Source organism: Equus asinus, chromosome 2 (assembly GCF_041296235.1).
Source record: "Equus asinus isolate D_3611 breed Donkey chromosome 2, EquAss-T2T_v2, whole genome shotgun sequence".
Taxonomy (NCBI): domain Eukaryota; kingdom Metazoa; phylum Chordata; class Mammalia; order Perissodactyla; family Equidae; genus Equus; species Equus asinus.
Window position 1 is genome coordinate 141,947,412 of NC_091791.1, and position 11,995 is coordinate 141,959,406.

The 11,995-nt window shown below is 36.5% G+C and overlaps 1 protein-coding gene across 4 annotated transcripts in view; it reads right to left on the minus strand.

The window, feature by feature from the left end:
- Nucleotides 1–9,906, minus strand: part of TEX9 (testis expressed 9) — a 57,603-nt gene extending 47,697 nt beyond the window's left edge. The window contains exons 1-4 of one of the 4 annotated variants that reach the window (XM_044764834.2): nt 9,826–9,906; nt 9,644–9,735; nt 3,311–3,374; nt 625–704 (exon numbers count right to left, since the gene is read on the minus strand). In XM_044764834.2, coding sequence (XP_044620769.1) covers nt 625–704; nt 3,311–3,374; nt 9,644–9,735; nt 9,826–9,852 — 263 coding nt within the window. In that variant the 5' untranslated portion in view covers nt 9,853–9,906. Of the gene's footprint in view, nt 1–624; nt 705–3,310; nt 3,375–3,518; nt 4,684–9,643; nt 9,736–9,825 lie in introns of those variants that run through there. The other 3 variants (XM_014860454.3, XM_070501315.1, XM_070501313.1) reach the window with 3 other exon arrangements.
- Nucleotides 9,907–11,995: the final 2,089 nt, after the last annotated feature.

Consider the following 11,995-nt stretch of genomic DNA (forward strand, 5'->3'; position numbering starts at 1 on the left):
TGACAGATGAATGGATAAAGAAAATGTGGTGTATATACATACAATGGAATATTATTCAGCCATAAAAAAAGAATGAAATCCTGCCACTTGCGACAACATGGATGGACCTTGAGGGCATTATGCTAAGTGAAATAAGCCAGCAGAGAAAGACAAATACCATATGATCTCACTTGTATGTGGAATCTAAAAAAAAGAAACCAAGCTCTTAGATACAGAGAACAGACTGGTGATCGCCAGAGGCTAGGGGTTGGGGTCTGGGCAAAATGGGTGACGGGAATCAAAAGGTACAAACTTCCAGTTATAAAATAAATAAGTTATGGAGATTTAATGTACAGCATGGCAACTATTGTTAATACTGTATTGCATACTTGAAAGCTGCTAAGAGAGTAGATCTTAAAAGTTCTCATCACAAGAAAAAAAGTTCTGTAACTATGTACAGTGACGGACATTAACTAGACTTACTGTAATGATCATTTCTCAATACATACAAATATCAAATCATTATGCTGTACATCTGAAACTAAAATGCTGTACATCGGTTATACCTCAATTTAAAAAAAGAAAAATATCTTACAGCATTTACCCAGTTAAAAAAAAAGAGGTGTTTGAGAATTTGTCACTTACCTTAAACTGTAATCATCTTCTTCTTCATATGATTTAATTTGTGTTGAAGTAGGCCTAGATCGTACTTCTTGCTGATCTCTCTAGTTAAATGAGTAAAGACAAGCCATATAGGAAGGAAAAACACAAAACTAGGATGCATTCAAGTGCCTTTCTCATAATTAATCATTTCAGAGTTGTCCACAGTTTCTATGAAATCAAGGCACAGGATTATAAATGCTACAGTATAAAAATAAGGTCTGGAATCATGTAGTTTCACCTTTCATTCAATCTGGGTTAAGAAAGTGTGGGGACCTGGAATTGGCCACCCCAAGATATGTCTCTTTGGCATCAGGATTATTTGAGGCTGATTGCTTTTGATAAACTGGGACAGGGAAGGAGGCTCTGAGGAGTGGAACTTGCCCTTGTTAGGACACGTTTACATTTGTAAGGTAAATCTCTATCTGAAAAAGGTGCCTCCCTCTCTGTACCAGGAAGAAGAAAGGAGATGACCTACTCTCTAAAAACTCTTAATCAATACCAAAGGCAAGGACTTAAAATCTGCATTTTATTGTGCTAGTCTGGTAACCTCCTGTAACTGACTTCCCTCCCCCTCCCAATTTTGGCATTCCTTAAGGATTAAGCATCTTTCCTTAGGCTAGGAACCGATTGCTGCTGCGCTCACCAGTGACCGCCCAGCCCCAGACATAGACTTGCCTCCTGCTACGCCCACCGAGATAGCAGACCATTACCTGCTGTGTCCATCAAGCACTGTGCCAACAGGGCAATCTTGTGACTATTGTGGGAGGGACATTTCAATCACATGTGAAACACCCTGTTTGGGGCTATATAACCACTCTGTGCACCCCACTTCTTCGGTGCCCTTTCTTCCTTCGGGAAGAAAGGCCCCGGGCCATGGTTCCTCATAAAGCTTTGTTTAATTTTCTCTTGCTATTCTGTCTCATGTGAATTTAATTCGTTCTCCAGCTACACGAACCCCCATTTGGGGAGAGGAAATGTCCTCCTCCCCTACAAAAGTCAATTCTAAGGGGAAAATGTGAGAGTGTCAATGCCTTTATATGATCTTATCTGACTCCTGCTTCTCCATTACATTAAAGTCTTTCATCTTATGTAACACGCAAAGGAAATTAAATTCACAAGAAATAAAAACAGAAATGTTTAATGGGTAGAAAGACTTGTCTCAAATCATGCAAAGCTTCAACATTAAGAAAAGCTCACAGATGCTAAAAATGAAGCACTAAGAGTAAAAGCTTTTGGAAAAGATATATCAAGAAATGAAAGTGAGGGGCTGGCCCCGTGGCCGAGTGGTTAAGTTCACGTGCTCCGCTGCAGGTGGCCCAGTGTTTCCTTGGTTCGAATCCTGGGTGTGGACATGGCACTGCTCATCAAACCACGCTGAGGCAGCGTCCCACATGCCACAACTAGAAGGACCCACAACGAAGAATATACAACTATGTACCGGGGGGCTTTGGGGAGAAAAAGGAAAAAAATAAAATCTTAAAAAAAAAAAAAAATTTCAGAGATTCTTAAAAAAAAAAAAAAGAAATGAAAATGAGTAAACAAAAGTTCATCAATGTGGCAAAAGTTATATCCATTACTTCTGTGGGGGCGAGAATGCCCTCTGCCCTTTCCCAGCCCTTCCCAGTTTCCTGGTCTACTCTTTTTTGGAAAAAAAAAAAAAGGCCCTTATTAGAAGACTGTTTGAACAGAATACATAATAAATCCCTCCTTCCACTGTAACACTGGGTTTCTTTAAGTATTTTCCTGCTCTTCAGACACTGGCAAAAACTAAAAGATGTAAGAAAATATTTATTTTTAATAAAATATTTAATTACAAATGCACCTAGCAAACCTGTAACTATCATTATCTGAATATATTACCTGAAATATTATATATATTTATTCCTAAACTAATAATAATGGCTCTGTATAAGGCATTAAAATAAAATACTGCCTATACTTTCTTGCCCCCAACGACTCCACGGTGGGGGGAGGGGATTTAAAAGAAAAAAATAGAATTAAATGAGAATAAGAACTGAAAAAAGGTTTGAAAGCAGCCACCCTATTCCTCTAAGGAATGCTACTACATCCTATCAATTAACAATGGGAATGTTGATGCCTGAGGAAAAATGCTAACGTAGGAATAAGCAGCGTGGTACCCAGAATGGGGCAATATATACTTACATTGTCTAGTGATAGAGCCTCTACATTTTTCCTGTGATGACGGTCTAGCCCTAAGAATTTGAGTTCCCCAGCTGCAGAGTCTGAGAAACAAGTTACCATCTGAATATTAGTAATAATTGTTATCCTTTATTCAGCTTCTGTCCACAGACTATTTTATGTCTATCCTTACTGAATTCCCAGTGTTAATTCTACATAGCCAATCTCACATATTAATCTTAAAATAGCGGGAAAGATTATTAAATATTAATGTTCTTATTAATTAGATGATAGGAACACTTAAATAGAAAAGACCTTTTTCAGTGGCTCTTAGAAAATGTGTGCTTATCAAAAACATACACATGCATCTATACACAAACCTATACATATATTCATGTTCAATTTGTGATAATTCATTGAGCTGAAAATTTATGCTTTGGGTACTTTTTCATACGTATGTTATACATCAAGTTAAAAGGTAAAAAACTAGCACTTACGTGGAATTACTAATAACTGTGCATTTACTTACTATTACTTCCTCAGCTTGTCGAACCAGATCAGCCGTTTTTGCCTCCAATTCTGCATTTAAACGCCTAAAAGCAGAAAATAATTTAATAATTTGGATATACTGAAGATTCTAACAAAAATAAAAGTAACTAAATTTCAGTGACTACACCTTAGCTAACCAACAAATGCCAAAACATACACATGACATTTTTATTCTAAAATTAACATACCTATTAGAACACTTATCTCCAACTCCCCATGCTTCCTCCTCCTTCATGGTAGAAATCAAAATAGTGAATTCCTGGCCTCTCTCTGGCCCTCACTTCAGGTGAAATGACTTATTTAGGAAGAACAAACTGGCAGATTCAACTCAGTTCCACTCTTCATCTTCTTGGGATCAACTCCAACTGGCGACAGGAGCGGGGCAGGGTGAGGGAGAGGCCTGCATTGGTCTGGGGTGTGGCTGTGACTGGGAAGGCGAATCTGGGGTTTAGTGAGCACATCTAATGAGGCTCACACCTCAGCTGGGTACTTCAATATCAGCTTCATCAGAAATAAAGGTAATTATTTTGACCTCCCCGTGCCACTCCTTTTTAAAAAAAAAATTTTCAAACTATTTGGCCCCATTTAGACTGCAAGAATGGCAATACCATTGAAGGAAAAAGGGAAAATTGCTCATAATCCTACCACCATCATCCAATCATTTTTATTTTTAATATTCCCTTCTAAATTTCATCTATAGTATATGTACAATTTTGTACATTTTCCCATAACAATATAGAGGAATATGTTTATCTCTACATAATCTTTATAATTAGTGCCTTAAATGGTTACAAAATATTCTGAGTTGAAGCTAACATAACATACTAAACTGTCCCTACTGTTGGTTCAAGTCCCTTTTTCACTTTTAAAGGTTAACACTAGCATCTTCCAAAGCATATAACTTTTTTATTCTATTCATAGGTCACATTTCTAGGCCATCTAGCCTCTTTTGAAGTGATATGAAAGAAATATGTTGCGCAACTTTAAAAACGAGATATCTTATTTGTCTGTTTTAGATATGTGATTCAGAAGTATCACAAACGACTGATGACCCCCACTCCCAGAGGGGAAATAAAAAGCAGTACCATTTTCTTCTTAAACCAGTCTGATGTTTTAAGAAATATTTTTACATCTTAGGATGAGTTAGTCAAAACAAAAATATCTAATAAAGACTTAAAGTTGCACCTAAATGCCATCACCTGATTTTTCACATTTCCCTAACAAGAGCCATTAGAAGCTTCTGGTCAATACAGTAGACCAGGATGACTCAGAAGGTTATTCTTCTGCTCCAAACCCATGGAAATGCAGGATAAAATGTAATGAAGTAAATACCGCTAAAGCTCAAACTCAGGCAAGGGAAATACCCTGGCACTAAAAATAAAGCAGCAACTCAAAGTGAGAGCAGTAAACAGGAACAGAAGCCAAAACAGCTTAACAGCTAGAAACCGACGGACGTGTGGGAGTCAGAGGCTAACATCCACTGAAGACAGAGGGTACCGCAAAGACAGATTTATATCACCCTAACAGAGGTGCAGAAGGAAATCCCAGAGAAGGAGGGAATGTCAATATTTGAGTAGATAATGCTGAGAATTTGTCAGAAATGCAGAAAGGTATGGATCTCAAGCAGAATTAAGAAAACAAATCCACACCTACACACATCATAGCGAAACTGCAGAACTTCAAAGACAAAGAGAATATTCTTTAAATTACCAAAGCAACTATTTAAAAAGAACAGAGGAAAATAGTCTCCCAGCATGATTATCTAAAAAGCTGACAGCAGGTGGCTCATCAACAAGTCTAGATTCCAATGGGCAAGGAAATGATATCTTTAATGGACTGTGGGGCTGAAAAACTGGCCATCTGGAAATCTGTGTTCAGCTAAACTGTCTTTGAAGAACAAGCGCGAAGTAACTAAATTTTCAGAAAAGACTGGAGAATTGAAGACTCAGGTTTTCACAGAGAGAAGTAATGAAGGTTCTACACTTGAGGAAGGAGTAAATTGAATCATGAAGAGCAAAGAAATTATAAAACATCATGATAAGTCTAAGTTAGTAGAGACTATAACAATAACAAGTAGGGGTATTCAAAACAAAGAGGAAGTATTATCTAACTTGACAGACAGGGGGAAACCAAGTTAAAGCATTTCTAACGTCTTTATGAAAGAAAAATAAAGACATAATGAAAACTCATTCAACCCAACAGAAGACAGAAAAGAACCAAACAAAGAAAAGGCACAGTTAATAGAAAACAAACGAACAAAAAGATGGCCCAAACAACTTCAAATTAATAAACAAAATAATATAAATTCACATATTAGAAGGCAGAAATTATGAGATAGATATAAAAGAAACGCTCTTTAAGCTAAATGACACAAAAAGTTTGAATATAAAGGAATGAAAAAAGGAATGAAATGAAGGAAAAAGATGTAACAGACACTATGTAATAAGGAAAGGAATAATTCATTTCAAGTATTTAAATAAATTAAACAATACAACCCCCAAACAAAACTGGACACAATTATAAAGAGAATTTTTTAAAATTACAGTTATAGTTGATTTTAGTATACCTCTAACAGAAACCAATACAGCTAGTAGGAAAAAAAAGGTGAGGACACTAATATTACGGACAGCAAAATTAATTAGCTTGATCTAACAGATTAGTCAACAAATAGTAAATATATTTTCTATCAAAGAAAGCACAGAATATTTTCAAAAATTGAACATGGTACCTCGTCACAACCAAGCTGCAATACATTTTTGAAAATCAAAATTATACACATTCTCTGACCACAGTGCAATTAAATGTAAATTCAAAAATAACAAAAATAAAACAAACATAAGCTTTGGAGCTAAAAAACATATTCCTAAATAATCACTATGGAAATCATAAAATATTTAAAACTAAATAACCACAAAAGATATACATATCAAAACAGTTCCTTACAGATAATCTGTAGCTGGAGAGAAATTTACAGAAATTAAATGTATTTATTAAAAAATAAGAAAAGCCAAAAAAGGAAAAAATAAATCCACCACAATTAGAAGAGATAGAAATAATAAAGATAAGACTAATGAAATTTAAAGAAAAATTGATTAGCAATAAAATCAAAAGCTAATTCTCTGAAAAGACCAATAAAATATATAAACCTCCCAGAAAGCCTGATAGAAAAAAAGAGAGAAGATAAAAATAAACAGTGTTGGAAAGTCCCCAAAAGAAGGTGTATATAAGATTACAGATACAGTAAAGATTTAAAACATAGAGCATAGTTAGAATAACTTTATGCTAATACGTTTAAAAATATACATGAAGTGGACACTTTTCTAAAAAACTACCAAATAACTAAAATTTATTCTGAAAACAATAATTATTAAAGAAACTGAATTGATAGGCAAAAAAAAAAAAAAAACCCACACCAGATTCGGTTTCACAATTTTTATCAAAGGGCAGATGATCTCTAATTACAAAAAGCTTCCAAGAACAGAATAAAACAAAAAAGGAAAACTACTCAACTTATTTCATGTGGCTAGGATAACACTGATATCAAAATCAGAAAGGAAAACAACTAGAAAAAAGTGTAAGACCGATTTCACTTCTGTTCATAGATGAAAAAAACTTACATAAAATTAAAGCATTCAAATCCAGAATTTTTTAAAGGAAAACAAGAAAAATACCTTTGTAGTTCAGTATGTTAAAACATTAAACAAGGGAGTGAAAAAAAATTTCATCACCTAAATTAATTTGGGGGAGAAAAATTTGATAAGATTTAACATTCATTCAAAACAGGAAATAAGGGAAACAGTGTCCTTAAGCCTGAGAAATCTACCAAAACTCTACAGCAAACCTCAAATGTAGTGATAAATTATTAAAAGTGGGCTCCTTAAAATCATAACCAAGATAAGGATGCTCACCATCACTTTTTGTATTTCATATTGCACTCGAGGTTCTAACCAGATCAAGAAAAAAAGAAGATGCAAGAGAAATTTAAAGGGACAAAACTATCATAATTTACATATGATATAACTATATCAAAAATCCAAGGGACTCTACAGAATGAACAGGAGAGTTAAGCAGAGCTGACAATCTATATCTATATAAATGTGTTTAGGATCAACATACAAAAATCAATAATGGTCCTACACATCTAAACAATTAGAAAATAGCAACAAAAACTATAAGGTACCTTGAAAAAAATTACATATGCAAGATATTTATGTAGTAATATGACAAAACATTATTAAAGGACACCAAAAACCCCCCTGTGTAAATGGAAATGTACCATATTCATGGAGGGGAAGATTCAATAGCATAAAGATGTCAGTTCTCTGCAAATTAATCTACAAATCCAATGTAACTGACATGGACAGCAGGTTGCCAGAGGGAAGCTCACCCTACAAGTTATTAAGACCAACTAAAACAGATGTCACATAGTCTCATTGCTTAGCTCTCTGGTTTATGATGTAGGCATGAAGCTTGGCAAATTTTTCAACTTGGTTGATTGGCATATTCCTTAGTCTGTCCTCTCAGATAGTGATTACTTCCTCCAACTATTTGATTATAGAAGATTCTGGATTGGGAATCCTGGGAAGAGCTGTGTTCCACCTACTGAAAAGACATCCCAATATGGTTAGTGAGAAGACAACATGTGGCAAAATACTCTGTCACGAACTCATATTCTTGCCTATAAGAATCCCCAGCCAGACATTTTACTCCTCTGAATGGAGCAGAAGTGATCTACAAGCTCAGGTAGAGCCTGGGAGCTACTCTGTTCAAATGCCTCAGATTTGCACACTTCAGAGTACAGATAACAGAACAAGTAACAACTGGGTGCCTTCACCACAAAATAACTTTTGCTAAAATACAATAGCTCCTATAGATGTCTGACTTTTAGCAGGACCATATCCCTAACACCATACCAGAGGCAGGTGCAAAATATACCCTTAAATAACCAAAGAAATTAACCTAATCAATGCAGCTATTCAGTGCTATCTGGTGTATGATAATAAAAATAACCGTTTGGGGTTTGAGCACAGCTGATTCAGAACTGTATCTGGACAACAGATCCATCGCTTAAGTACACTCTTGAATTGGAATAGTAGGCCCATTTCATCAAATAGAGGAGGGTGATTATGTTCCTACATGCTATGACAAGTTGCATGTGTCCAGTTCATCTAAAGACAGTATATGTCAGTTTTAACTTTAAATATGTTTTAATTTTAAGTACAGATCATATGGTAATACTATGTTTAACCATTTGAGGAACTGTCAGGATGTTCTCCAAATTTTTAAGTAAATTAGTTACTTTAAAAAGAAAGTGAACTGTTAAAATATAATTTTTTGTAAGGGTATATACGATGGCAAACAAAAGACATAGTCTCCAACCTTGTGGAACTTATGGTCCAGTGGAGGAAGACAACAAAAAATAAACAAATATACAAAAATAAACAAAAAATAAGTTTATTGTAACAAGCCATGCTAATTGCAAAGAAAAATTAATAAGACAATTTAAAAAGAGTTGCAAGGGAGTCTACTTAGCATAGGCAAGGAAGGCTACTCTGAGAATTACAGGTAGAAGGTATGTGTGATTGCCATCAAGGAAAGAGAAGGAAAAACTTTAGGAACTAAGGGCCAGTGAGGCTGGAGAGTGGTAGAAAAAAGCCAAAGAAGAAAGCACAAGATCAAACAAGAGGCAGGAGCCAGATCTGACAGCCCTTTTGAAGTGCAACAGGAACCCATTGCAAAGTTTTAGGCAAGGGAGTGACACAATCAAATTAAAAGATTACTCTTGCATCTGTGTGAAAACTGGGGGATGAAGAGGGAAGTGGTCCAAGAATGAAAGCACGTATTGTCAGGACAGTTGTAATTACACTGAGCGCAGATAGGGAAACTCCCAACACCACCAAACGTGGATGAGAACGGTAATTCCAACTGCCCTGAGAAACATGCTTTCAATTTAGAAACCAAGCTAAGAGAAATGTACATACGTAAACTCTAGGAAATCGAAATTAAGTAGAATTCCTTAAACTAGAAATTGAACTATTCGTGGCAATTCTTATTATGCAAACCACTTCTAGCAGTATCATCTTGCTGACGAACATGTTTCTTGCGTTAAATGTTTGCCCACTTCAAAGACCTTCTAGGACGCAGGGGAACTCAAGTCAAAGAGAAAAGATGAAGAAGGGCAAGCGAATGGGACCATGAGAAGAGAATGCTAGACAGCGAGTGGTCCCAAAATCCAGTCAGTCACAGGAAAAGTACTTGTTAAGTGGCCTCATTTAGGTGAAAGAAAGGAAAGCTGAACCGCCGAATTTCTTACTTATATTCTTCCTCCTTGGCGAGGAGGTCCCGTCGAGGTGTAGCAGGCTGCTGAACGCGTGGCGGGAGCGGAGTCCCGGAAACACTCCGTCTCTGGAAAAGAGAGACTTTCAGACCCGATCTTAAATGAGGCTGGGCCTCCTCTAGCCCGCCTGCTACCTAGGAGTCTGGGGCTGAACTGACCCTGAGGCCAAGACTTCGCCCCGCCATCTTTCGCGACCGCGACGCCGTTGCCGAGGCAACGATGCATCTTCCCGCGAGAATTACCACATCCCGGGCAGCCTCCCTCCGGGGCGCCGACTTGGTCCACTCCCGCGCTCTCGCTCTGGGGCAGAGAGCAGAAAGCGGCATACGGCTGGGGCGAGGTCTGATCCCTGGGGGTCGGTGCAATCGCCCCTGTGTGCCTCCAGCAAGCCCTAAAAGGACTCTGCACTCCGTCAGGAACCCAGTAAGCCAGAGTAGTGCGTGGACTCACAAATTAAGTTAGCTTTCAAGGGGTTTCAACCACAGAAGACAGGTCCATTTCTTTTCTTTCTTTTAATAATCCTTCAGCATTTTGTAAAAATCTTTTTTTAAATATTTTATTGAGGTCATAATGGTTTATAACATTGTGAAATTTCAGGTGTACATTATTGTTTATCAGTTTCTGTATAGACTGCATCATATTCACCACCAGTGGTCTAATTTTTATCTATCACCATATATGTACACGTTTACCCCTGTCGCCCACCATGCCCCTCCAACCCTCTTTCCCTCTGGTAACCACTAATCTGTTCTCTTTGTCCATGTGTTTGTTTATTTTCCACATATGAGTGAAGTCATCAGGTGTTTGTCTTTTTCTGTCTGGCTTATTTCGCTTAACATCATACCCTCAAGATCCATCCATGTTGTTGCAAATGGGACAATTTTGTCTTTTTTATGGCTGAGTAGTATTCCATTGTATATATATACCATTTCTTTATCCATTCATTGGTTGAAGGGCACTTAGGTTGCTTCCATGTCTTGGCTATTGTGAATAATGCTGTGATGAACATAAGGGTGCATAAGTCTCTTTGAATTGTTGATTTCAAGTTCTTTGGGATAGCTGAATCGTATAGTATTTCTATTTTTAATTTTTTGGATAAATTTTTATGGCGAAATCTCCATAGTGGCTGCACCAGTTTAAATTCCCACCAGCAGTGTATAAGGGTTCTCTTTTCTCTACATCGTCTCCAACATTTGTTGTTTTTTGTCTTGGTAGTTTTAGCCATTCTGACAGGTGTAAGGTGATATCTCATTGTAGTTTTGATTTGTATTTCCCTAATGATTAGTGATGTTGAACATCTTTTCATGTGCCTATTGGCCACCTGTATATCTCCTTTGGAAAACTGTCTGTTCATATCCTCTGCCCAGTTTTGAATCAGGTTGTTTTTGTTGTTGAATTGTATGAGTTCTTTATATATTTTGAAAATTAACTCCTTGTTGGATATGTGATTTGGAAATATTTTCTCCCAGTTGGTGGGTTGTCTTTTCATTTTGTTCGTGGTTTCATTGGCCTTGCAGAAGATCCTTAGTCTGATGTAGTCTCATTTGTTTATTTTTTCTTTTGTTTCCCATGGCTGAGTAGACATGGTACTTGAAAAGATGCTACTAAGACCGATGTCAAAGAGTGTAGTCCCTATATTTTCTTCTAGGAGTTTTATGGTTTCAGGTCTTCTAGGCAAGTCTTTAATCCATTTTGAGTTAATTTTTGTGTATGGTATAAGATAATGGTCTACTTTCATTCTTTTGCACGTGGCTGTCTAGTGTTCCCAACACCATTTATTGAAGAGACTTTCCTTTCTCCATTGTATGTTCTTGGCTCTTTTGTCAAAGATTAGCTGTCCATTAATGTGTGGTTTTATTTCCAGGCTTTCAATTCTGCTCTATTGATTTGTGTGGCCATTTTTGTGTCAGTACCATGCTGTTTTGATTACTATAGCTTTGTATTATATTTTGAAGTCAGGGATTGTGATACCTGCAGCTTTGTTCTTGTTTCTCAGGATTCCTTTGGCTATTCCGGGTCTTTTGTTGCTCCATATAAATTTTAGGATTCTTTGTTTTATTTCCATGAAGAATGTCATTGAGATTCTGATTCAGGTTGCACTGAATCTGTAGATTGCTTTAAGAAGTATGGACATTTTAACTATGTTCTTTCTTCCAATCCGTGAGCATGGAATATCTTTCCATTTCTTTATGTCATCCTTGATTTCTTTTAATAATGTGTTATAGTTTTCAGTGTATAGGTCTTTTACCTCCTTGGTTTAATTTGTTCCTTGATATTTTATTCTTTTTGTTGCAATTGTAAATGGGATTGTATTCTTGAGTTCTCTTT